General features: G+C 40.0%; 1 protein-coding gene and 1 gene segment (V, D, J or C); both read left to right on the top strand.

Moving 5' to 3' along the window:
• The first annotated feature begins 270 nt into the window (after positions 1–270).
• LOC129514977 (uncharacterized) lies at positions 271–9,488 on the top strand. The gene is made up of 3 exons (XM_055333662.1): positions 271–595; positions 8,936–9,031; positions 9,154–9,488. The coding sequence occupies exons 1-3, from the start codon at positions 271–273 to the stop codon at positions 9,486–9,488; spliced, it is 756 nt and encodes a 251-aa protein (XP_055189637.1).
• Positions 9,489–24,091: 14,603 nt separating this feature from the next.
• LOC129514973 (T cell receptor alpha variable 9-2-like) lies at positions 24,092–24,805 on the top strand. The segment is given in 3 exon segments: positions 24,092–24,112; positions 24,269–24,353; positions 24,471–24,805. Coding segments are annotated over 3 exon segments (441 nt in total).
• The last annotated feature ends 1,662 nt before the right edge of the window (positions 24,806–26,467 follow it).

The following is a 26,467-nucleotide window of genomic DNA, read 5'->3' as shown; positions in this document are numbered from 1 at the left end:
CACCTCATTGACTAGACAAGGAATCATGAAGAGACACTGGGACGCTCTGCTGGGGCTCCTGTGGGTCCATGTTTGCTGTGAGTGAGGCGATCCAGAATGGGGCCTGGGGAGTGGTCCAGGGCCACAGTGGTGGGGGGAGCTGACACTGAGCTAGAGGGTCCTATATGCTCAGTGGTGTTTCTTAGGATGTTTAGAGATTGAAAGCCGCATCAGTGCTCTCCAGTGATATCGTTTATGTTTGTTTTTCTCGTTCAAGCAGTAGTAACAGGGATGAAGGTGGAGCAGAGCCCTTCAGCCCTGAGCCTGCAGGAGGGAGCCAGCTGTATCCTCAAGTGCAATTACTCTAGCACAGTGAACAGTGTCCAGTGGTTCCGACAGAATCCCGGGGGCGGCAGCCTCACCAGGCTGTTTTACATAGCTTCAGGGATGAAGCAGAGCGGAAGGCTAAACTGCACAGTGAATACTAAGGACCAGTCCAGCACCCTCCACGTCACGGCCTCTCAGCTGGAAGACTCAGCCACCTACCTGTGTGCGGTGCAGGCACAGTGCTCCCTGGTGATCTGCAGCCTGCCCCCAAACTGCCGCTGGGGCTGCAGTACCAGCACTTCCCTGGGGAGGGCATTTGCCCCCACAGCAACCTGTGCAGTTTTACAATTTCAGCTTTCTCTTAGAATACTTTTTTCCTCCTAAACTTAGGTGCATCAGTGCTGTTGTTTCACTTACTTTTCTTGCCCTTTTTCTTCCCAGAAAATTCTTTGTAGGTAAAAACCTCTATGAAGGAGCTTGAAGCAAATGACACAGATGCGCATATCCAATGCCCTGATAAATAGATCTTTGGGCGCTACATATAAAGTACATGTAAAATAATAGAAATAGAACAGGCTTGAAAAAATAGATACCCGCCAACAGATAGAAAGAAATACCGAGATTCTTACTTAGCCTGTAGGCGGTCCGTGTTCTAGGAAATGTGAAGAGAATGTGTACGATGTTCTTTCAAGTCTCTGTTAGCCTTTTCACTCTTGGGAATAGAAATATAATTACGTATTTTTATTGAAGTCCAGGACTTCTACTTACCCCACTACATATATTTTCTGTTTCAGTAATATAATCCCTGGTAAAGAAGTAGTTCATTTTATACATGAGCAAAGGGAAGATTTTAGAGTGTAAGTGACTTGGTTGAGCTCATCTTATTCCTAAGTTAATAACCTGAGGTGACAGGAGAGCTTATCCTCTGAGTACCTGTCCTCGAATGCCCTATAGAATCACATGTCTACATGACTTCTACTGATCAATTTATATAATGTGTGGACATATATCACTGACCACGGTATATCCTTTTAAGGCATTTTTAAAGAGCACCTTGTGGAGAAGAGCTTGTGGAGATTTTCATTCTGTTCCATGAAAATGCATTGCTCTTCCTCACGTTTTGAATGAATCTATTACTCATGATTTTGTAACATCATTCCCAGGTTGGGAAAGGGAGCAGAAAGCTTCCAAGACTGTGCAGAGGAATCTCTTCTCTGTTGTAGCAAGAGACAAAGACTTCTGAGACCAAACTCAAAGTTGAACCTATCATGTGGTCCAACTACAGCAGAAATTGAATTCCAGCCTGTGCTGGTTTTTATGTTCATGCACGACATTGGTAGGAAGGACTGGGACCCTGAAAAATCAGATGGAGGTAGATGGACAGACTCACAGTAGCTGGGAGCAGAGGTAGCTTCTCGAATATGTGACCTGACAGTCACAGAGCCCGCAACTCTCCCAAAGACCCCTGACCTTCATTGAATGCTGTGAAATCATACTAATGTGTTGAAATTCCTAATGATTTTATCTTCGTACTTGTCTTTAATGAGTGAGTCCCAGAAGTGGGAGGAATAGGTGCCTGAGCAGAAGCTATACATAGGGCAGCAGGACACAGGCAGGAACACGTGCAGGCTCAGGTTCTGGGTCACAGCAGGCTGTGTGTGAAGTGAACTGTTGGCAGGACCACTTGCTGTGCCTGTGCCTGCTTTGGACTCTCTGGGGCTTTGGTATGCAGCAAGGGGTGTAGTAAAGTTTGTTGGGAAATTACTACAAAGGAAAGTGTATACATGGACATTTCAATAAAGATATTTGGCTGTTTCTTACACAACTAAGCACAGTCTTTTTTTGTTTTAAACATTTTATTTATTTATTCATGAGAGACACACAGAGGGAGAGAGAGGCAGAGACACAGGCAGAGAAAGAAGACGGCTCCATGCAGGGAGCCCGATGAGGGACTCGATCCTGGGACTCCAGGATTGTGCCCTGGACCAAGGTCAGATGCTTAATCCCTGAGCCAGCCAGGCATCCCCTAAACAAACCCTTAACCTGTGAATCAGCTGTGGCCTTCCTGAGTATTTATCCAAAGAGGTTGAAAATTTATATGTACACAGACTTGTACACAGGTGTTTTATAGTAGTTTTATTTTACCAAAATTTGGAAGTAAGCAGCATGTTCTTCAATAGGTGAATGAATAAATAAATAGCGGTACATTTAAAAAATGGAATATGGTTGATGCTAAAAAGACAAGAGGTATGAAACCATGAAGAGATAGGGGAACCTCATATGTATTTTACTCAGTAAAAACAGCCCATCTGAAAGGGCTATATAGGGTATGATTATGAGGCTGCGATGCTGAAGCTGATCATAACTGGGAGGAGGCATGAAGACATCCATGGGAGCTTTGATTATGTTCTGGTGGCTGTAGATGAACTGTGAGTTGAGCATTTATGGGAAATAGATGATATTAGGGGATATTCTTCAGAAGTCAAGACTGGTTTTACTCAGGTTTTCTCCATTTAGGGTAGAAAAAGAGATTTCTGAAGCATAATAACCTGGAATCTCCTCTCCTTTCTCTGACCTTTTCTTTCTGCATAGGGTTCAGCCAAGGAGAGAATGTGGAGCCACATCCTTCACCTGAGTGTCCAGGATGGAAACAGCACTGCCATCAACTGGAGTTATTCAGACAGTGGCTCAGACTACTTCCCTTCGTATAAGCAAGAATTTGGGAAAGGTCCCCAGCTCATGATTGATAGACATTCGTTCCTCTGTGGCTGAAAAAGAAGACCAAAGACTCACTGTTTTCTTGAATAGGATGGCCCAACACCTCTCCTGCACATCGCAGCCACCCAGCCTGAAGACTCAGCTGTGTACTTCTGTGCAGCGAGCACACTCTGCTTCCGAGGCACCTGCTGCCTCCACTCAACCCTGTGACTGGGGCAGCCCCTGTCCTTTGGCACAGACCATCAAATACAGCATTTGTCCTATTGTTTGTCTGCAAGTGGAAACTCATATGTTAGACGTTAAAAGCATATTATATTAGGATGGAGATGACCCAGACAGTGTTAGAGCATTTTGTTGGATGACTATTGTTTAATGGATTCTTGAAATGATTTAGAAATGCTTTCTTTTGAAATTTAGGTTTTAAGATGACTTTACCTTTGCTATTCAGACTCCTCTCCTATGAATAACTCCTAGGTCCTATTAACTAACTATTGTGTTTCAAAAGTAGCATTTACAATTTTTTATGATTCTAAAACATTTGTGTCAAAGATAGAAATATGGACAGTGGATATGTGAAAGCGATAAATCTGTTATCCAATAATAATGCTAACATTCATTTTAGTCCCTACAAATACTCATTAGAATTAGATTCATGATTTTTTGGCTTTATGTGTTTTGATTTGAGCATTCCCCACTTCATCAGTTCTTTCCCTCAAATGTCTGCTTTTTTTTTTATTTTTCATTTAACCTGTACTTTAAAATTGCTCTGTGAGGCATTTGAATGAATTACAGTTTCGTATTAATTTTGTTCCTCTGTATCTGGGGCAAAAGTTGACAGCATCTCTATGTACTTTGGTCACTTTCTTTTCAGAAATTGTGTCTCTGATTTTACCTTATAGGCCAGGGATGATATGTACTGTTTGTGTGTTTGAGGGAAATTAAGATAGGGAGTGATTTGACAATGCGAGCCTCAGATAAAACTCAGAAGCCTATTCTTGTTTACAAAATTCTCTAAGTATCTATTCATAATAACTCTCTCATAGTATTTTGGAGAAAGAATTTTGTATTTCAATCACTGCTATATTTGCAGTATCTAGGAGAAACTTTTCCACATAACTGATTATTAGTAGATGTTAAAGAAAGAAGGAAGAAAGAATTCTTCTACTTAATTTTAATTTAAGTTTCATGATTGATGTCAGTTTACAAATTTATCGGGGAAAAATAAAAGTCCTTAAAGTGTATATGTGATATTTGTTTTAGAACATACGGCTTCTTTTTTTAAAAAGATTTTATTTATTTATTCATTACAGAGGGAGAGAAAAAGAGAGAGAGAGACAGGCAGAAGGAGAAATAGGCTCCATGCGGGGAGCCTGATGTGGGACTGGATCCTGGGCTCCAGGATCACACCCTAGACCGAACACAAGTACTAAACCACGGAACCACCCTAGGATCCCCTAGAACATATTGTTTCTATTTTGATGTCTCTTATTTTCTTTTTATGTCTCTCTTAATGATACTCTGCTTGTTTGAAGATAATTCAATTTATTCTCGATTTAGGAATTTTTTGTTTTCATTATAATGAAAACCTTTCTTTCTGAGATGTATGGGAAAACTTTTATATGCATGTATCAGCCACTTTAATATTATTAGTAGATTGCACAGAGGCATTTGGACTAATGGCTCATGTAGGGATGACATACTACCAACCTCTCTGCCACTTGTTCACGTTTGACTGAATTAAATATTACTAATCACAACCTTCTTTTTTTAAAAAAGTTATTTCTCTGGTGTTGTAGAGAAGTTAAAGGTATGAAAGAAGTGGTGTAGATATTTAATTGCCTCATTCTCCCACCCCTGCTCAAGAGTAGGCTCCTTTCAAGGTCCCTCGAACTTTTCTGAACTAACGATGGATATTGTTAGCATTTGCATGGAGAGTGATACCTCTTAGCTGAGTTATTGTTGTGAATTATTTGCTAACTGACTTGCTCTTACTGGGAAAGTCCATGCATTAAAATTGGTGGAAAACACCTAAACAAAGGAGGTTAGTACTGTAGCCCCAAACCTCAATAGGCTGGATTCATTCCCTCCTTATACCACCAGCTCCTGTGCAGTAGAAACAAGGCGACTCTTGATTGGTCCATTTCCCCCAAGCTTGATAGTGGAGTCAGAGGGAATCATGCCTCTATATTATTGGTTTAATTTCTTAAGTTAGAATTAAGAGAGGATGCAGTTATTTCAGTACTGAATATTTTAAATATGTAGGTGAGAATTGGTTCAGTGAAAGAATGAAAGTACTTTTTCCAGAGTGTGCAGTGACTACTGGCTCAGATCCAGACACGTTCTGGCTTGAAACCTTCTTCTTCTCTTCGTGCCCTTGTCAATCTGTCCAATCTAGATGTGTTTTGTTCCACAGTGTACTGTTTTTCTCAGCTGGGCTTTTTCATAGGCACTATGTTAGTTTAGCATATAATTCTGGAAAAGAGTGGTTTTTTGGGGGGTGCAGACAGAGATGGTAGAAAATTCCTACTTTTGCATTTTGATTTCAGTGTCGAAATTTTTTAATTAATTAATTACTTAATTTTAAACACCTAAATTGAAAGTGGTTTTGCTTCTTCCTTCGTTTTCTTCTTCTTTTTTTTTTTTTTGTTTTGTAAACTTCTTTATTTTTGTCAAGATTTATTTATTTTGAAGGAGAGAGAGAGCAGGAGCTGGGGGAGGTGCAGAGGGAGAAGCACACTCCCCCTGAGTGGAGTGAGCAGGGCTGGAACAGAGATCTCATGATATGATCCACGCCAAAGGCAGAAGCTTATCCAACTGAGTCATCCAGATGCCCCTAAATTTTTTATTTCAAAATAATTATATGGAAAATTGACTCTTTTTGGTATACTGAGCTGTGAATTTGAATTTTGATACATATTATAAGTCCTATAACCATTAGAGTAGCATATACAGTCCAGGTTCATTGCTCTCCCAAAACTCCTGTGTTCCTTTCCTTTGCCTTGACACGTGTGCTTCCATATTCCCAACCAAACAATAGTTTATTCTTCATTTTGTGATTTTAGGAATGTCATATTGATGGAAGCCTACAACATATAGAGTTATGAGAACTATGTGTCTTGGTGGGAGGAACCACATGCCACAGGGCACACGCATGATCTCTACCTCTGTCTCATTGTTTCTTACCCTTGATGATTGGAAGCTACTTTCATAGGAATGGCTCATTATTCAAGTGTTTAAATTCCTTGAGAGACTTGATTTATATCAGTTCTACAAAGTATATTTGGCATTTGGTAATGCAGAGGTGGTGTTGAAATTTGGATCAACTCATATAATCAAGCTGAGGTATGTTCTGTACACAAGCTTCATTGCACAGATATCATCCTAAATTGTTATCAATAGATACCTTCTGACATTTTAAGGGTAATTTAATTGATGAAGATTCACTCTAATCACTACCAATTAGGGTTGGTGATTATCTGGCTTCTGCAGGAGTTGATATGAAATAGCATATCTAATAATCGTTCAACTTTGTTGCACTAGCAATGTCTGTGCAGAGCTGAGCTATAGCACTAGGGTGAGTATTGTGTCAATAAAAGGCCATACCCATGCAAGTTATTTTATTAGTGAGAGAACAATTCAGAGTAATCGGAAATACCTAACATTTTACCATTAGAGTGGGAAATCATTTCTCAAGGATAAAAATTACCTCAAAAGAGTGCAAAGGAAAATATTGCAACCAGTGGCACCAAACACCTAGATTAATTCTCTTCTAATGGCCTTGGATGGGACTGTCTGCTTCATGCAATTACATGTTTCTTTCTAGGATATTGCATGTGCTCTCACCTGTGGAATGCCCACTTCTGCTGAATTTCTGGAGGACTTCAGTTTAGGATCTCTAATATGAGAAACTTTTCAATTCTTGTCAATAAAGGATGTAGGATATCAATTAGTTGATGTAACCAAGGATCCATTTCTTGTACTTTATCTACCTAACTGGTAATAAAATGTAGATATAAGGTCAATTCGCAAGTCTCATGGCAATCTTTTCCTGAGGTTGTTCAGAGCACCAAAGGTTTAGGTCAAGTAAAGGTGGTTAAATGAATGGGCAGAGGCAATCTGTGTCTAGGACGAAAGGAAGAGTGTCAAGAGCTTACTTACTTAGTTCAATATGCGAAGATTGGAATACATATGATGTGGCACATTCTGAGTTATGTGGGCCACAGTGAGCAGTTCATAGTGAGACAGCCTCAGACTTTGTAAGGGAAAGACACAGGCCACAAAGGCTAAGGTGGTCGTAGGCCACAGTAGTTGAAGGGTAACTGCTATAATTATTCATTTCAGTGTAATATTCCATTCGTTGTTTCTACTTTTCCAGAGGATTGGGGTGTGACAGGAGAAATGAAATTTCTGTGTGAGGGCTAACCTTACCTAACTGTCCCAGAGAAATTTGTTCTGCTATCTCGGGACTAACTGAAATTGCATAGGCAGTAAACACAGAATCCAGGTGATAGTTAACTCTTGTGATTGCTGTGGTTTTCTGACAGGAGAGTGGTCCAATCCATGTAGAAAAGAAAATACTCGTATCAGTCCATACTCATAGGTCATGGAGGGTATAGCGTTGTGGAAGATCCCTTTGGAGATACTCAAATGTTTCCTTGGGACAGTATTCCGGACCATTATCCATCTTTCCAGATTTTGGGGTTTTGTTGAGTCCCAGAAGGCATGAATAGCCTCACTGTCTGCCATCCTAGGAAAGTCTCCCCACTAGTGTTAGTTTAATGTTGCATCCCCAGTGTGATGTGTTATCTCTGGTGGATTGCAGCAACTGGTCATCAGAGATCATTTGGCTGCACCAGGCAGCTATCTTGGCTTACATAGCTTGGTTTCATGGATCATCAAATCAATCACTCCTAGTGATTCTTTACAGAATTTAGTGCCAACTTTTCTTCAACTATGATGGTCTATTTTACTTTTTCCATGGTTTTGTCTTTATGGGCTTTTTAAAAGATTTTATTTATTCATGAGATGCAAAGAGGGGCAACACATAAGCAGAGGGAGAAGCTGGTTTCCTGTGAGAAGCCTGATGCGGGACTGATCCCAGGATCCTGGGATCATGACCTGAGCCAAAGGCAGACTCTTTTACACAGATCCACCAGGTTCCCCTTTCTCTTTACTTTATGTTTTTAAAGAGGTACTTACATAAGGACCTTAGTGGGAAATTTTTGTTTTGGATATTGACATGCTTAAGCATCTTAAAAATTATTTTTATGAAATATTTTAAAAATTTCATTGAATACATCAAATGATTTGTGTTTTTGCTGTGCATTTCTACTAGGATGCAGGAGATACATAAAGTGGTTAAGAAGAGTTAGAAAGTTAAGAAACCACGTTGTCCTTATAGCATTTGGAAGATGTGACCTATATTAAAAACATATTGAGGGGATCCCTGGGTGGCTCAGAGGTTTGGCGCCTGCCTTTGGCTCAGGGCGCGATCCTGGAGTCCCGGGATCGAGTCCCGCGTCGGGCTCCCTGCATGGAGCCTGCTTCTCCCTCTGCCTGTGTCTCTGCCTCTCTCTCTCTCTCTCTCTCTCTCTCTCTCGTCTATCATGAATAAATAAATAAATAAATCTTAAAAAAACATATTGACTGACACTGACTACTTGATATTTTGTAAATTGACATAGTCAAGATGTATTCCTTAGTTTGGCTACTTCGATTAATGTTGCTTCTGCTGAGGGATTGTGATTTATAACGGAATCTAGAGTAGGATAGTGTCTCTTGCCATGTTTAGGGTCTCTAGCCAACGTGTCCCCATTTCAGGCCCTGTCCACCAGGGGGTGCAGCTTCCTAGCCCAAACTCATTTCCTGTGTGAATGGAGGGCTTCCACTGATCATTTCTCTCTCACTCCAGCGTTTCCTCACGTTACGAATAAAGAAGATTATTTGGGTGTCACTCCAGAGATGAAGTGTTCTCCAGGTTTCATGATTGTCCTACTCTCAGTGCTTGGTAAGTGCAATGCCTCTTAAAATTTGGATTCTTTTCTTCCATTGTGTCAGCAAAACCTTTAACTAATTTTATCCAAGAGCTTCATGCCCAAGGTGACACAGATCTCTTTCCTTTTTTCCTAGGACAAACCCACGGAAACTCAGTGACCCAGATGGGAGGCCAGGTGACCCTTTCAGAAGAGGCTTTCCTGACAGTGAACTGTAATTATTCAGCATCAGGGTACCCTGCCCTTTTCTGGTATGTTCAGTATCTGGGAGAAGGTCCACAGCTCCTCCTGAAAGCCTTGACAGACAAGGAAAAGGGAAGCAACAAAGGTTTTGAAGCCACCTATGACAGTTCATCCAGATCCTTCCACTTGAAGAAAAGCTCAGTGCAAATATCAGACTCAGCTGTGTACTACTGTGCCCTGAGTGACACAGTGATAGGGACTGCAGGGGGAGCTGGGTGCAAACTCTGAGCAGAGCAGGGGCCTGGATGCTGAGCCTCTCTGACTGATCCACTCTGGTTCCAGCACAGTCTGTGGTTGTTTGTCTCTCAGTATCTGGTTGATGCAAAAATCATATAAACAGCTATAGCATAGGAACCAAAGTAGCACTGCCCACCCAGCTGTTCATTTGTGACATTAACAATAGTTTGATGACAAGAGTTCCTCAGTCAGGGGGTCAGCAATTTCAAGGTAAAATCACATAACAATGAAGTGGTCTCTTGCTCATCCTTGTTGTGAATGTCCAGTCTCACAAGTTGTTCAGGCCACTCTGGTGGGTATCACTGTGCCTTATGACACTTTTCCAGAGACACAGTGTGCCTGAGAAGTTAACAGCTGCCCAGTGTTTCACAGAGTATGGCAGGAAGTGTGATGGGAGAGCTAGAGCTCCCAAACCAGGTCCTGTTTTTATTTTTATGTTTTTAATGATTTTATTTATTCATGAGAGACACACAGAAAGAGGCAGAGAGACACAAGCAGAGGGAGAAGCAGGCTCCCCACAGGAAGCCCGATGTGGGATTTGATCCCAGGACCCTGGGATCATGCCCTGAGCCGAAGGCAGATGCTCAACCACTGAGCCACCCAGGTGTCCCCCAAACCAGGTTTTAGTAGAGAAAGAAGGTAAGGGCAGAATGCAGGAGGAACACATATACCCAAGCAATGAAAATGAGAGGCCATGGACCTTTGCCTGCTTTCTTTTGTAGGAAACCAGGTAATAGACATAGTCTGATATTCAAAATGAAGAGGTGGGAGCAGAAACAGAATGAAGGAAGTGGCTTATGTCCTGGCCAGGACATAATGCATGTGAAATATATACTATAAATAATTCAAAGGATATATATTAAGAATTTTTCTCCGACATTTGGGTAAAATGGTAGACTAAGGGTGCCTGGCTGGCTCAGTCAATAGAACTGAAATTCTTAATCTCGGGTTTGTAAATTCCAGTCCCTTGGTGGGTAATGAGATTACTTGAAGTAAAATCTTTAAAAATATCTACGGGAGATTAATGCTTATCTATTGATTTGTTTAAAACTCTATTAAAAATGCCACTGATTTCTGTGCATTGATTTTGTATCCTGCCACATAGCCGAATTGCTGTATGAGTTCTAGCAATCTTGGGGTGGAGTTTTTTGGGTTTTCTAAGTACAGTATCACGTCATCTGCAAAGAGAGAGAGTTTGACTTCTTCTTTGCCAATTGGAATGCCTTTTATTTCTTATTGTTGTCTGATTGCTGAGGCTAGGACTTGTAGTACTCTGTTGAATAACGGTGGTGAGGGCAGACATCCCTGTCGTGTTCCTTATCTTAGGGGAAAGGCTCCCAGTGTTTCCCCATTGAGAATGATATTTGCTGTGGGCTTTTCATAGATGGCTTTTAAGATACTGAGGAATATTTGCTCTATCCCTACCTGTGAAAAGTTTGGATCAGGAATGGATGCTGTATTTTGTCAAATGCTTTCTCTGCATCTATTGGGAGGACCATATGGTTCTTGTTTTTTCTCTTGTTGATATGATCAATTACATTGATTGCTTTATGAGTGTTGAACCCTCTTTGCATCCTGGGGATAAATCCCACTTGGTCATGGTGAATGATTTTCTTAATGTACTGTTGGGTCCTATTGGCTAGTATCTTGTTGAGAATTTTTGCATCTGTGTTCATCAGGGATATTGGTGTATAATTCTGCTTTTTGGTGGGGTCTTTGTCTGGTTTTGAAATCAAGGTGATTCTGGCCTCATAAAATGAGTTTGGAAGTTTTCCATCCTTTGGAACAGCTTTAGTAGAATAGGTATTATTTCTTCTTTAAACGTTTGATAGAATTCTCCTGGGAAGGCATCTGACCCTGGACTTTTGTGTCTTGTGTGGTTTTGATGACGGTTCAATTTCCTCGCTGGTTATTCGACTGTTCAGATTTCCTATTTCTTCCTGTTCCAGCTTTTGTAATTTCTGGTTTCCCGAAATGCATCCTTTTCTTCTAGATTGCCTAATTTATTGCATATAGCTGCTCATACATTTAAAAAATCATTTCTGTTTCCTTTTTATTGGTTGTGATTTCTCCTCTTTCATTCATAACTTTATTAATTTGAGTCTTTTTTCTTTTTAATAAGGTTGGCTCATGGTTTATCTATCTTATTAATTCTTTCAAAGAACCAACTCCTGGTTTTGTTGATCTGTCTACAGGTCTTTGGGTCTGTATTTCACTGAGTTCTGTTTGAATCTTTATTATCTCTCTTCTTCTGCTTAGTGTAGGTTTTATTTGCTGTTCATTCTCCACTTCCTTTAGGTGTGAGGTTAGCTTGTGTACTTGAGTTTTTTTCCAAATTTTTGAGGGATGCTTGTATTGTGATGTATTTCCCACTTAGGGCCACTTTTGCTGTATACCAAAGATTTTGAATGGTTGCATCTTCATTTTCATTAGTTTCCATGAATCTTTTTAATTCTTCTCTAATTTCCTTGTTGACCCATTCATCTTTCAGTAGGATGCACTTTAACCTCCACGTGTTTGAGTTTCATATTCTAACATAGAGACTGAAGAAAGAGAAATTAAGGAGTGAATCCCATTTACTTTATGCACCCAAAAGCATAAGATAACTACGAATACACCTAACCAAAGAGGTAAAGGATCTATACCCTAAAAACTACAAAACACTTCGGAAAGAAGTGGAGGAAGACAGAAGAGATGGAAAAATATTCCATGCTCATTGATTGGAGGAATTAATATTATGAAAATGTCTATGCTTCCCAGGGCAATTGACATGTTCAATGCAATCCCTATCAAAATAACATGGACAAAAAAAACAAAAACAAACAAACAAACAAAAAAAAAACAAAATAGCATGGACATCCTTCACAGAGTTGGAACAAATAATCTTAAGATTTGTGTGGAATCAGAAAAGACCCCGAATAGTCAGGGGAATATTGAAAAAGAAAACCAGAGCTGGGGGCATCACAATGCCGGATTTCAAGTTGTACTACAAAGCTGTGGTCATCAAGACAGTGTGGTACTGGCACAAAACCAGACACACAGATCACTGGAACAGAATAGGGAACCCAGAAATGTGCCCTCAACTCTATGGTCAATTAATATTCAACAGAACAGGAAAGACTATCCACTGGAAAAAGGACAGTCTCTTCAATAAATGGTGCTGGGAATCTTGGACAGCCGCATGCGAAGAATGAAACTAGACCATTCTCTTACACCAGGCACAAAGATCAACTCAAAATGGATGAAAGATCTAAATGTGAGACAAGAATCCATGAAACTCCTAGAGGAGAACACAGGCAACAAACACCCTTTTTGAACTTGGCTGTGGCCAACTTCTTGCAAGATACATGTATGAAGGCAAGGGAAACAAAAGCAAAGATGAACTATTGGGACTTCATCAAGATACAAAGCTTCTGCACAGCAAAAGAAACAGTCAACAAAACTAAAGACAACCTACAGAATGCAGAAGATATTTGCAAATGACATGTCAGATAGAGGGCTAGTATCCAAGCTCTGTAAAGAACTTATTAAACCAATACCAAAGAAACAAAGAATCCAATCATGAAATGGGCAAAAGACATGAACAGAAATTTTACCAAAGAAGACATTCACATGGCCAACAAGCACATGAGGAAATGCTCTGCATCATTTGCCATCAGGGAAAAATACAAATCAAAACCACAGTGAGATACCACCTCACCCCATTGAGAATGGTGGAAATTAACAAGACAGGAAACCAGAAATGTTGGAGAAGATGTGGAGAAAGGGGAACCCTCTTGCACTGTTGGTGGGAATGTGAACTGGTGTAGCCATCTGGTAAAAGGTGTGGAGGTTCCTCAAGAGTTAAAAATAGAACTACCCTAAGACCCAGCAATTGCACTGCTGGGGGTTTTCCCCAAAGCTACAGATGCAGTGAAATGTTAGGACACCTGCACCCCAATGTTACAGCAGCAATGTCCACATAGCCAAACTGTGGGAGGAGTCGGTGTCCACCAAAAGATGAATGGATAGAGAAGATATGATCTATATATATAATGGAATATTACTCAGCCATCAGAAAGGACAAATGCCTACAATTTGCTCCGATTTGGATGGAACTGGAGGGTATTATGTTGAGGGACTTAAGTAAATCGGAGAAGGACAATCATTATTCGGTTTCACTCATACGGGGAATATAAAAAGTAGGGAAAGGGAGTATAGGGGAAAGGAGAGAAAATGAGTGGGAAAAATCAGAGAGGATGACGGAACATAAGAGACTCCTAACTCTGGGACATGAACAAGTGGTAGTGGAAGGGGTGGTGGGCCGGGGAATGGGGAGACTAGTTTAACGAGCACTGATGTGGGCACTTGATGAGATAAGCACTGGTGTTATACTATATGTTGGCAAACCGAACTCCAATAAAAAAATTACATAGATAAAAAATAAAAATAGTAAAAAGAAACTATTAAAAAGATAATAAAGACTTCTCAAAGGGCAGTAAACCACAAACACAAATGAAACAAGGAAGGAATCCATCAAGAGACGATGATACAAATCAATTTTAGAAAATGAGCTATAGAAGGAGAAAGGTAAATTTGCATGAAAGTCTAGATATAGAAGAATACCAGTCCTAGTGTAGAAGCACATCAATGTGTGCTGTGCCCTCCGGAAAGTGTCAGGGAAAAGAAGCACCACAGAAGTTTGGATAAAATGAGGTGATAGTGTTGCTAGCATTGGTGCATGGATGTGTGCGTATATATGCCTGTAGGTGCCCATGTGTCCATGTGTTGAAGGTACTGGGGTGGAGAGAAGTAAAATAAGTGAACAAAGTGAGAAAATTTCTGAGTCACAGAACATCCATGCATTCCATGGCCCCTTATAAGAAGCAAAGATCACTTTATAAATCTAGCAGGAATTTGGATATTGATCTTTCAGGAATAGAGAAGAGAAAAAAAAATCCCCTAATGTTGCGTATACTGAGTGTTTTGATTTTTGCTCACCAGTTTAACTTTTCTTTACTTAAGGAAGTTCTTAAGTTCCTCTCTATAACCCCAGGAAACCACTGATCTTTTTACTCTCTCCATAGTTTTATCTTTTCCAGAATGTCGCATACTAGGTATCAAACAGAATGCAACCTTTGTAGATTGGCTTCTTTCACTTAGAAATATGTATGTAAGTTTCCTCCATGTCAACCCATGGCTTGATAGCTCATTTGTTTTTAGCACTGAATAAGTGTTTTTCTCTGATCTGTAAACAATTTATCAAACTCAACACCCAAAGAAACCCAAAAAATATGACCAAGAGATGGGCAGAAGAGTAAGTAGACATTTTTCCAAAGAAGATATACAAATGGCTAACAACAACATGAAAAACTCTCAACATCACTCATCATCAGGGAAACACAATACAGAAGCACAAGGAGATACCCTCTCACACCAGTCAGAATGGCTAAAATGAAGATTCAGGAAACCACAGATGTTGGCGAAGATGCAGAAAAGGCGTACCCTCTTACGCTGTTGGTGGGAATGCAAATTGGTGCAGCCACTCTGGAAAACAGTATGGAGGTTCCTGAAAAATTTATAAATAGAGTTACCTTAGGACCCTCAATTGCACTACTAAGTATTTATCCAAAAGATACAAAATAGTGATTCAAAGGAGCATGTGCACCCCAATATTTATAGCAGTAATATGCACAATAGCTAAAGTATGGAAAAAGCCCAGATGTCCATGGATGGATGAATGGATAAAGAAGATGTGGTATGTGTATATATATATACACACATGTATACAAGGTTTCCTGCCTTGTTAATTTCCCCCATTCCCCATTCCTCAAGGCAGGAAACCACAAATGTTGGAGAAGATGCGGAGAAAAGGGAACCCTCCTGCACTGTTGGTTGGAATGTGAACTGGTGCAGCCACTCTGGAAAACTGTGTGGAGGTTCCTCAAAGAATTAAAAATAGACCTGCCCTACGACCCAGCAATTGCACTGTTAGGGATTTACCCCAAAGATTCAGATGCAATGAAACGCCGGGACACCTGCATCCCGATGTTTCTAGCAGCCATGTCCACAATAGCCAAACTATGGAAGGAGCCTCGGTGCCCATCGAAAGATGAATGGATAAAGAAGATGTGGTTTATGTATACAATGGAATAATACTCAGCCATTAGAAATGACAAATACCCACCATTTGCTTCGAGGTGGATGGAACTGGAGGGTTTTATGCTAAGTGAAATGAGTCAATCGGAGAAGGACAAACATTATATGGTCTCATTCATATTGGGGAATATAAAAAATAGTGAAAGGGAATAAAGGGGAAAGGAGAAAATTTGGGTGGGAAATATCAGAAAGGGAGACAGAACATGAGAGACTCCTAACTCTGGGAAACGAACTAGGGGTGGTGGAAGTGGAGGTGGGGGGGTGACTGGGTGATAGGCACTGAGGGGGGCACTTGATGGGATGAGCTCTGGGTGTTATTCTATATGTTGGCAAATTGAACACCAATAAAAAATAAATTTATAAAAAAATAGCACTTTCTGGGGAAGAGCTAATGGAGATTTTCATTCTGTTCCACGAAATACATTGCTCTTCCTTGCATTTGAATGAATCTATTCCTCATGATTTTATAACATCATTCCCAGTTTGAGAAAAGGGGCAGAAAGCTTCCTGGAACCCCCTAAAGGAACTCTTCTCTGTTGTAGCCAGAGAAAAAACCTTCTGAACCCAAACACAAAGTTGAAACTTGCATATGGCACAATTAGAGCACATATTAAATTCTAGCATGATCTTTTATTATGTTAAGAAAAGGGTATTTTTAAATATATATATATTTTTTGGAGTTCAGTTTGCCAACATAGTGTATGACACCCAGTACTCATCCTGGCAAGTGACCTCCTCAGTGCCTGTCACCCAGTCACTCAATCCCAATGCCTGCCTCTCCTTCCACTACCCCTTCTTCATTTCCCCGAGTTAGGAGTTTCTCATGTTTTGTCACCCTCTGATTTTTCCCACTCATTTTCTCTGCTTTCCCCTATAATCCCTTTCACTATTTCTTATATTCCCCGTATGAGTGAAACCATATAATGATACCCTTCCCCGATTGACTTACTTCACTCAGCATAATACCCTCCAGTTCCATCCAGATCGAAGCAAATTGTAGGTATCCATCTTTTCTGAGGGCTGAGTAATATTCCAGTGTATATATAGACCACATCTTCTCTATCCATTCATCTTTCGATGGACACCGAGGCTCCTCCCACAGTTTGGCTATTGTGGACATTGCTGCTATAACATTGGGGTGCAGGTGTCCTAGCTTTTCACTGCATCTGTAGCTTTGGGGCAAATCCCCAGCAGTGCAATTGCTTGGTGATAGGGTAGCTGTATTTTTAAATCTTTGAGGAACTTCCATACAGTTTTCCAGAGTGGCAGCACCAGTTCACATTCCCACCAACAGTGCAAGAGGGTTCCCCTTTCCCCACATCTTCTCCAACATTTGTAGTTTCCTGTCTTGTTAATTTTCACCATTCTCACTGGGGTGAGGTGGTATATCATTGTGGTTTTGATTTGTATTTCCCTGATGGCAAGTGATACAGAGCTTTTTCTCATGTGCTTTTTGGCCATGTGAATGTCTTCTTTGATAAAATTTCTGTTCATGTCTTTTTCCCATTTCATGATTGGATTGTTTGTTTCTTTGCTATTGGTTTAAAAAGTTCTTTATAGATCTTGGAAACTAGCCCTTTATCTGACACGTCATTTGCGAATATATACAGCCATTCTGTAGGTTGTCTTTGGTTTTGTTGACTCTTTCTTTTCTGTGCAGAAGCTTTGTATCTTGATGAAGTCCCAATAGTTCATTTTTGCTTTTGTTTCCCTTGCCTTCATAGATGTATCTTGCAAGAAGTTGCTGTGGCCAAGATCAAAAAGGGTGTTGCCTGTGTTCTCCTCCAGGATTTTGATGGAATCTTGTCTCACATTCAGATCTTTCATCCATTTTGAGTTTATCTTTGTGTATGGTGCAAGAGAGTGGTCTAGTTTCATTCTTCTGCATGTGGATGTCCAATTTTCCCAGCATCATTTATTGAAGAGACTGTCTTCCTTCCAGTGGATGGTCTTTCCTCCTTTATCGAATATCAGTTGACCATAAAGTTCAGGGTCCACTTCTGGGTTCTCTATTCTGTTCCATTGATCTATGTGTCTGTTTTTGTGCCAGTACCACACTGCCAGGTAAGCCATCTGGCCCTGGACTTTTGTGTCTTGGGAGGTTTTTGATGACTGCTTCAATTTCTTCCCTGGTTATTGGCCTGTTCACGTTTTCTATTTCTTCCTGTTCCAGTTTTGGTAGTTTGTGGCTTTCCAGAAATGCATCCATTTCTTCTAGATTGCCTAATTTATTGAAGTATAGCTGTTCATAATATGTTTTTAAAATCGTTTGTATTTCCCTGGTGTTGGTAGTGATCTCTCCTTTCTCATTCATAATCTTATTAATTTGGGTCTTCTCTCTCTTCTTTTTAATAATGCTGGCTAATGGTTTATCTATCTTATTAATTCTTTCAAAGAACCAAATCCTGGTTTTGTTGATCTGTTCCACAGTTCTTCTGGTCTCAATTTCGTTGAGTTCTGCTCGAATCTTTATTACTCTCTTCTTCTTCTGGGTGTAGGATCTATTTGCTGGTTTTTCTCTAGCTCCTTTAGGTGTAAGATTAGCTTTTGTATTTGAGTTCTTTCCAGTTTTGGGAGGGTTGCTTATATTTCATGTATTTCCCCCTCAGGACTGCTTTTGCTGTATCCCAAGGATTTTGAACGGTTGTATCTTCATTCTCATTAGTTTCCATGAATCTTTTTAATTCTTCCTTAATTTCCTGGTTGACCCTTTCATCTTTTAGCAGGATGGTCCTTAACCTTCACGTGTTTGATGTCCTTCCAAAATTCTTGTTGTGATTTAGTTCTAATTTCAAGGCATTATGGTCTGAGAATATGCAGGGGACAGTCCCAATCTTTTGGTATCGGTTCAGACCCGATTTGTGACCCAATATGTGGTCTATTTTGGAGAAAGTTCCAAGTGCACTTGAGAAGAATGTGTATTCAGTTGAGTTTGGATGTAAAGTTCTGTAGATATCTGTGAAATCCATCTGGTCCAGTGTATCATTTAAAGCTCTCGTTTCTTTGGAGATGTTGTGCTTAGAAGACCTATCGAGTGTAGAAAGCGCTAGATTGAAGTCACCAAGTGTAAGTGTATTATTGTCCAAGTATGTCTTAACTTTGGTTATTAATTGATATATTTGGCAGCTCCCACATTTGGGGCATATATATTGATGATTGTTAAGTCCTCTTCTTGGATAGATCCTTTAAGTATGATATAGTGTCCCTCTTCGTCTCTCACTACAGTCTTCGGGATAAATTTTAGTTTATCTGATATAAGGATGGCTCCCCCTCTTTCTCTTGAGGACCATTTGAATGGTAAATGGTTCTCCATCCTTTTATTTTCAGGCTGTAAGTGTCCTTAGATCTAAAATGAGTCTCTTGTTACAGCAAGAAAATTCCTATTTTGGTATTTTGATCTGTGGCAAAATTATTAATTAATTAATTAGTTTGTTTGTTTATTTGTTTATTTATTTATAATAACTCAATTGAGACTGTTTTTTTATTTGTTTTTGTTTTTCAAAGATTTAGTTTATTTATTTGAAGGAGAGAGAGAGCAGGAGCTGGGGGGATGTGCAGAGGGAGAAACATGCTCCCCACTGAGTAGGGAGTGGATGCAGGGCTGGATCCATGACCACAGTATTATGACCCATGCCAAAGGCAGAAGCTTATCCACCTGAGTCATCCAGATGCCCCTAAATTTTTTATTTCAAAATAATTATATGGAAAATTGACTCTTTTTGGTATACAGGGCTGTGAATTTTGAATTTTAATACATTTTATAGGTCCTATAACCATTTGAGTATCATTTACAGACTAGTTTCTTCGCTCTCCAAAACTCCTATGTTCCTTTCCTTTGCCTTTACATGCGTTCTTCCATATTCTCAACAAAACATTGGTCTATTTTTCTTTTTGTGATTTTAGGAATGTCATAGTGATGGGAGCCTACAACACAATGAGTTATGAGAACTATGTGTCTTGGTGTGAGGAACCACATGTCACAGGGCACATGCATGATCTCTACCTCTGTCACCCCTCTCAGTGTTTCCTACCCCTGATGACTGGAAGTTATTTTCATAGGAATGACTCATTATTTTAAGTGTTTAAATTCCTTGACAGACTTGATTTATATAGTCCTACAAAGTATAATTGGCATTTGGTAATGCAGAGGTGGTGTTGAAGTTTGGATCAACTCATATAATCAAGCTGAGGTATGTTCTGTACACAAGCTTCTTTGCACAGACTTCATCCTAAATTGTTCTCAATAGATATCTTATGATGTTTTGAGGGTAACTTAATTGATGGAGATTTATTCTAATCACTACCAATTAGGGTTGGTGATTATCTGGCTTCTGCAGGACTTAATATGAAATAGCATATCTAATAATCGTTCAACTTTGTTGCACTAGCAATGTCTGTGCAGAGCTGAGCTATAGCACTAAGGTGAGTCTGTGTCAATAAAAGGGCATACCCATGCAAGTTATTTTATTAGTGAGAGAACAATTCAGGGTAATCAGAAATAACTAACATTTTATCATTAGAGTGGGAAAGTATTTCTCAAGGATAAAAATTACCGCAAAAGAGTGCAAAGGAAAATATTGCGACCAGTGGTACCAAACATCTAGATTAATTCTCTTCTAGTGGCCTTGGATGGGACTGTCTGCTTTATGCAATTACATGTTTCTTTCTAGGATATTGCATGTGCTCTCTCCTGTGGAATGCCCACTTCTGCTGAATTTCTGGAGGACTTCAGCTTAAGATCTCTAATATGAGAAACTTTTTCAATTCTTGTCAACGAAGGATGTAGGGTGCCAGAGAATTGATGTACATGTAACCAAGGATCCATTTCTTGTACTTTATCTACCTAACTGGTAATAAAATGTAGATATGAGGTCAATTCACAAGTCTCAATGGCAATCTTTTCCAGAGATTGTTCAGAGCACCAAAGATTTAGGTCAAGTAAAGGTGGTTAAAAGAATGGCCAGAGGGCAATCTGTTCCTGGGATGAAAGGCAGAGCGTCAAGAGCTTACTTAGTTCAGTATGTGAAGATTGGAATACGCATGAGTTGGGACATTCTGAGTTATGTGGTCTGTAACTGCTACAGAGAGAAAGACACAGGCCGTGAAGGCTAAGGTAGGTACTAGGCCAAAATAGTTGAAGGGTAACTGCTGCAATTACTCATTTCAGTGTAATATTCCATTAGTTGTTTCTACTTTTCTGGAGGATTGAGGTGTGGTGGGAGAAGTGAAGTTTCAGTGTGAGAGCTAACCTTACCTAACTGTCCCAGAGAAATTTGCTCTGCTATCTCAGGACTAACTGAAATTGCATAGGCAGTAAACACAGAATCCAGGTGGTAGGTGACTCTTGCGATTGCTGTGGTTTTTTGACAGAAGAGTGGTTCAATCCATTTAGGAAAGAAAATACTAGTATCAGTCCATACTCATAGGTCATGGAGGGAATAGCGTTGTGGAAGATCCCTTTGGGATACTCAAATGTTTCCTTGGGACAGTATTGCTGACCATATTCCATGTTTCCAGATTTTATGGGTTTCTGTTGAGTCCCAGAAAGGTGTGAATAGCCCCGCTGTCTGCCATCCTAGGAAAGTCTCCCCACTAGTGTTAGTTTAATGTTGCATCCCCAGTGTGGTGTGTTATCTCTGTTGGAATGTAGCTACTGGTCACTGGCGATCATTTGGCTTCACCAGGCAGCTGTCTTGGCTTTGATATACCTTGTTCTCATGGGTCATCAAATAAATCACCCCACAGAGACTGACAAGTCGCAGATGAGCAATTATATTTTAGGTGTGTCTCTATAGGTATAGAAAAACCACTGGACAAAATCCAGATCCATTCCTGCTTAAAACTTGCAGCAAATTACTTAGAATTGAAAGGAATTTCCTCAACTTAAAAAAAGGGCTCAACAAAAAGACCACATCAAATGTCATACTTGATGGTGAAAGCTTAATCTCTTTCTCCTTAGTTTCAGAATTAAGGGAAGAATTTTAGCTCTTACCATTTGTATTCAATATTGAAATAGAGGTTCTAGCCAATACAATAAGGCATGTGGAAAAAACAAAAGCCATACGTTTGGAAATGAAGAAGATAACTTATCTTTATTTATAGACAACATAATTGTCTGAGGAGAAATGCAAGGAGATCTACAAAAACATCTACTAGAACAAACTGGCTTAAGAAAATCAAATGTACTCCTACCACAGAATCCAGCCTCTCTACTCCCAAGTATGGACTCAAGAGGAAACAAAAGCATGTTTCTATAAAATATCTCAAATGCAAATGTTCACAGCAGCTTTCTTTATAACAGTCCCTGGGACTAATTGATATGGTCAGCAACAGGTGAATAGATAAACTGTTTTATAGGCACATGATGCTATACTACACAGCAACAAAAAGACAACAACAGAAAGTTAAGACCAATGAAGAATTTAAAAATAATTGTATTGAGAAGAAACCAGAGAAAACAGTGTCATTGGGAAAAAATGTATACAAAATTATGAAATATGAAGACTAATCATGACAGAAGTGCTTCCTGGAAATGGGAGCGGTAAAGAGTTGAGAGACGGATTACAAAGTGACGTGAGGAAACATTTGGGGTGATGCATATGTTCATTATCATGATTGTGGTGACGGTTTTACAAATGTATACATGCGTCAAATATTGCAGAAGTGTTTAATTTCATGCAGTTTATTGTTATGCAATATATGCAATAATAAAAGCCATTAAATATCTAAATTTACTAGGCCGTATCTCCCCACAGTGTTGCGCAAAGTTTCTTGTGTGACCGAAATGCAAAATATTTCTCATTTAGGCTTTTATTAGCCTGATAGTATTTTTTTTCTTTAAGTTATAGATCATGACTTTCTGCACCCATGTGCTATACTGTTCGTTAAGTCTTTTTCAAAGACTTTATTTATTTATTTATTTATTTATTTATTTATTTATTTATTTATTTTAGAGAGTGAGAGAGACTGCCAGCATGGGTGGCAGGTGAGGCGGTGGGGAGGATGAGAGGAAAGCAGAGACTTTTGAGCAGATTCCTGGAGAGCTCAGAGTCCCATGTAGGGCTCCATCCTACAACCCTGAGATCATGACCCCAGTTGATACCAAGACCCTGAAGCTCAACTGATTGAGCCACCTAGAAGCCCTCTGTTTAATTTCTTTTTTTAAATTGTTATTTTTTAAAAAATATTCATTTAAATATAATTTGCCAACTTGTAGTATAAAACCCAGTGCTCAATCCATCAATCCAGCCCCGTTCATTTTCAACCAGCATCATTGCAACCCCTTTGGGATTCTCCCTACATAACTGAATACAAATTTGTAGTGGCTTGTCCAAAATTCCTTTCTAGCAGACTTTTGTGGCAGATTTTGACAATGTGATTTGGAAGTTGGAGGGAAAGGAAGGGATACCTGAACCCAAGCAACATCGGGCCTGAATTTCTTCCTTCACTCTGTATCTGAGAAAGCATTCCCATGTTGACTCTGGACTCATGAAACTCCTTGTTCTGAATCTGTGAAAAGGGGTGGGAAGGAAACAGCTTGAGCTAAGCTTGCATCTATGTGTGTAGAGATAAAAGTTTACAGAGCTTTACAGAAGATTTGTCCCTCTCCAAAACTTTATCTGGATAATCCTGATTTCTTACATTGTGGGGAAATTTGTTGTTGTTGTAACTCTTGGCAACAAAATTTGACAAACGCATCATAATGGAAAGCATCCTTGAGTCTAAAACCTGTTAAGAGTATAGCATTAGTATTTGTTGCCTGATTGACATACACTAGTCACCATATGCTGGAGTCAACAAAACAGTGAGAATATAAGATAAAAAACTCAGATCATTCTACAGGGATTTGATAACTTCATGTATGATGTTTCTTCTGTCTAGAATTCATATACTTCACTTTTTAATGAGTCTGAAAATTAGGAATCGTTGACTATTAAAATATCTGAATATAAAAGAGTATGACTTTTCTTCTGAAATGCTTTCATTGAAAAGAAAGTAGTATTACAATTGGTATTATTTTAGAACCAGGTATCTGGTTCTAAAGGAAATAAGGTATCAAGTAAAGGGCATTTGTTCATTATTTTTTTTAATTTGAAAATTCTTTAGTGAACGTGTAGAAAATGAAAGCCGCTATTCTTAATTTTAGGGTACACTGCCAGCCAAAAAACACAGAAGCACTCAGCAATGATTTTCCTTCCTAATACTGTTCTGTCTGTATTCAACCCCAACCTCTTTTCTGGCAGTCAGGGGATTATAGGATGGCCCACATGGATACATCAGAATATTATAAGGTTCAGGTAAAAAGTTGTATAAGATTGCTACCCTGTGAGCTATAAAAATGCTCTGGGATACCGTGTTACAGAAATTCCATATCAGGTAGTCTCTGAAGAACAAAACAGACCTGAGAGGTTAGGATTGCTGCTGTTCAGAGTTCCAAGTGCCACCCGAAAACTGGCATGCGCTTCATGAAGTCAGGGGTGAAACAGATTGTTGAGTTTGGGAGGATTCTGTCCAAGGCGCACCCATTTCAGTCCCTGTCCACCAGGAGGTGCAGCTTCCTCCCTCAATCACATTTCCTGTGTGAAATGAGGGCTTCCACTGATCATTTCTCTGTCAACCCAGCGTCTCTTCAGGTTAAGAAGCAGAAACATGATTTAAGTGACACTCTAGAGATGAAGTGTTCTCCAGGGATCGTGATTGTCCTATTCTTAATGTTTGGTAAGTGAAACGCCTCATAAATTTAGATTTTATCCCCCATTGTGTCAGCAAAGACTTTAACTATCCTTTTATCCACCGACTTTGTGCTGAAGGTAACACAGGTCTCTTTTCCCCCAGGACAAACCCATGGAAACTCAGTGAACCAGACTGAAGGCCAGGTGACCCTCTCAGAAGAGGCTTCCTTGACTATGAATTGTACTTACTCAACGTCAGGGTACCAGGTCCTTTTCTGGTATGTCCAGTATCTGGGGGATGGTCCACAGCTCCTCCTGAAAGCATCAGGAGACAAGGAGAAGGGAAGTAACAAAGGATTTGAAGCCACTTTGGACAGCTCATCCAAATCCTTCCACTTGAAGAAAGGCTCACTGCAAGTGTCAGACTCAGCTGTGTACTACTGTGTCATGAGTGACACAGTGATGGGGACTGCAGGGGGAGCTGAGCACAAACTCTGAGCAGAGCAGGGGCCTGGATGCTGAGCCTCTCTGACTGATCCACTCTGGTTCCAACGCAGTCAGTGGTTGTTAGTCCCTCAGCATCCTGGTTGATACAAAGTCATACAAAACGCTAGAGCCTAGGAACCAAGATAATACTCTCCACCTGGCTATTCATGGTGACTTTGACAACAGTTTGATGACCGTTGTTCCTCAGCCAGGGTGTAAGCAATTTCAAGATAAAACCACATAACAATGAAGTGGTCTCTTGCTCATCCTTGCAGGGAAAGTCCAGCCCCACAAGTTGTTCAGCCACTCTGGTGGGTTGACACTTTTAGAGGAACTCAGGGTGCCTGAGAAGGTGGCTTCTGCCCAGTGTGCCTATGACAGAGTATGTATGACAGGAGGGGGAATGGGAGAGCTTCAGCCCCCAAACCAGGTTTTAGGAGAGAAAGAAGGGAAGGGAAGAAAGGAGGAGAAGCAGTGTACCTGAGCAAGGAAAATAGCGGCCAGGGACCTCTGCCCTGCTTTCTTCTCTAATTAGTCAGGTGTCAGACATGGGCTGATATTCAAAATGAAGGCATGGGGACAGAAATATAATGGAGGAAGTGGCTCATATCTAAATCACAACTGTGCCCCTCATTCCATCTTGGTAAGTACATAAATCATTAACCTACTAACAAGAAGGCTTTGAGTGAGATGGTCTTCCAGTGCCAAGGGAAGTTGTGGCATACATATTCCTCTCTGTACCCCTTGAAGCTCTGTTAAAAAGATGGTAAGGAATTGTAAAGGGCATATAATGACAAAGAGAACAGAAAAAGATGATAACAGAGTGATATTAGAAAAATTTTAGAGAGTGAGCTGTATGTATATGGAGCAATATGGAGCAATGCAAACTTGCTGAGCAGACCAAATAAAGAAGTATCGAAGTAGCACATAGTAGAGAAGTGCCCCGGTGTGTGGTATACCCTCTGGAAAGGGTTAGGAAAAAGTGGCACCAATTACATTTTAATAATTATGGTAGATAGTGTCGTGTGTGTGTGTGTGTGTGTGTGTGTGTGTGTGTGTGTGTGGGTGTGTGGGTGTGTTGGATGTTTGGAAGATCATAGTACTGAATGAGAAAATTTGTAAGTAATGGACAACCCATATTCTTTACCTGGGCCTATATAATAAGTAGTGACACTTTTCAAATCCTATAGAAGAATGGAAGATAGTCACTGAACTGAAGAACAGCACATCAAAAAGTCAGATAACCCATCTTTTCAGTGTATCTGTGTCTTGGGGATAATGATGGGGGACCTGCACCCCAATATTCATAGCTACAATGTCCACAGTTGCCAAACTGTGGAAGGAGCTAAGATGTCCTTTGACGGATGAATGGACAAAGAGGATGTGGCCTATATATACAATGGAATATTACTCAGTCATCAGAAAGGATGAATACCTGCCATTAACTTTGACGTGGATGAAACTGATGCTCAGTGAAATACTTCAGTATGATGCTCAGTATGATGCTCAGTGAAATACGTCAATTGGAGAAAGACAATTATCATATGGTTTCACTCCTATGTGGAATATAGGAAATAGTGAAAGAGACCATAAGGGAAGGGGGAGAATCTGAGTAGGGAAAAATTAGAGTGGAAGACAAACTATGAGAGACTCATAACTCTGGGAAACAAACAA

This window comes from Nyctereutes procyonoides, unplaced genomic scaffold, assembly GCF_905146905.1.
Source record: "Nyctereutes procyonoides isolate TBG_1078 unplaced genomic scaffold, NYPRO_anot_genome, whole genome shotgun sequence".
Classification (NCBI taxonomy): domain Eukaryota; kingdom Metazoa; phylum Chordata; class Mammalia; order Carnivora; family Canidae; genus Nyctereutes; species Nyctereutes procyonoides.
The sequence above is the reverse complement of the archived record's forward strand: the minus strand, read 5'-3'. Positions and strand labels throughout refer to the sequence as shown.

What these genes read in the sequence shown, in the direction of transcription:
- LOC129514977 (XM_055333662.1), top strand. Translation starts at nt 271, where the DNA reads ATGAAGGTGGAGCAGAGCCCTTCAGCCCTGAGCCTGCAGGAGGGAGCC. An exon ending in AAACTGCCGCTGGGGCTGCA is followed by an intron (nt 596 to 8,935) that starts GTACCAGCACTT and finishes CTCTCACTCCAG; the next exon opens with CGTTTCCTCACGTTACGAAT. An exon ending in TGTCCTACTCTCAGTGCTTG is followed by an intron (nt 9,032 to 9,153) that starts GTAAGTGCAATG and finishes CTTTTTTCCTAG; the next exon opens with GACAAACCCACGGAAACTCA.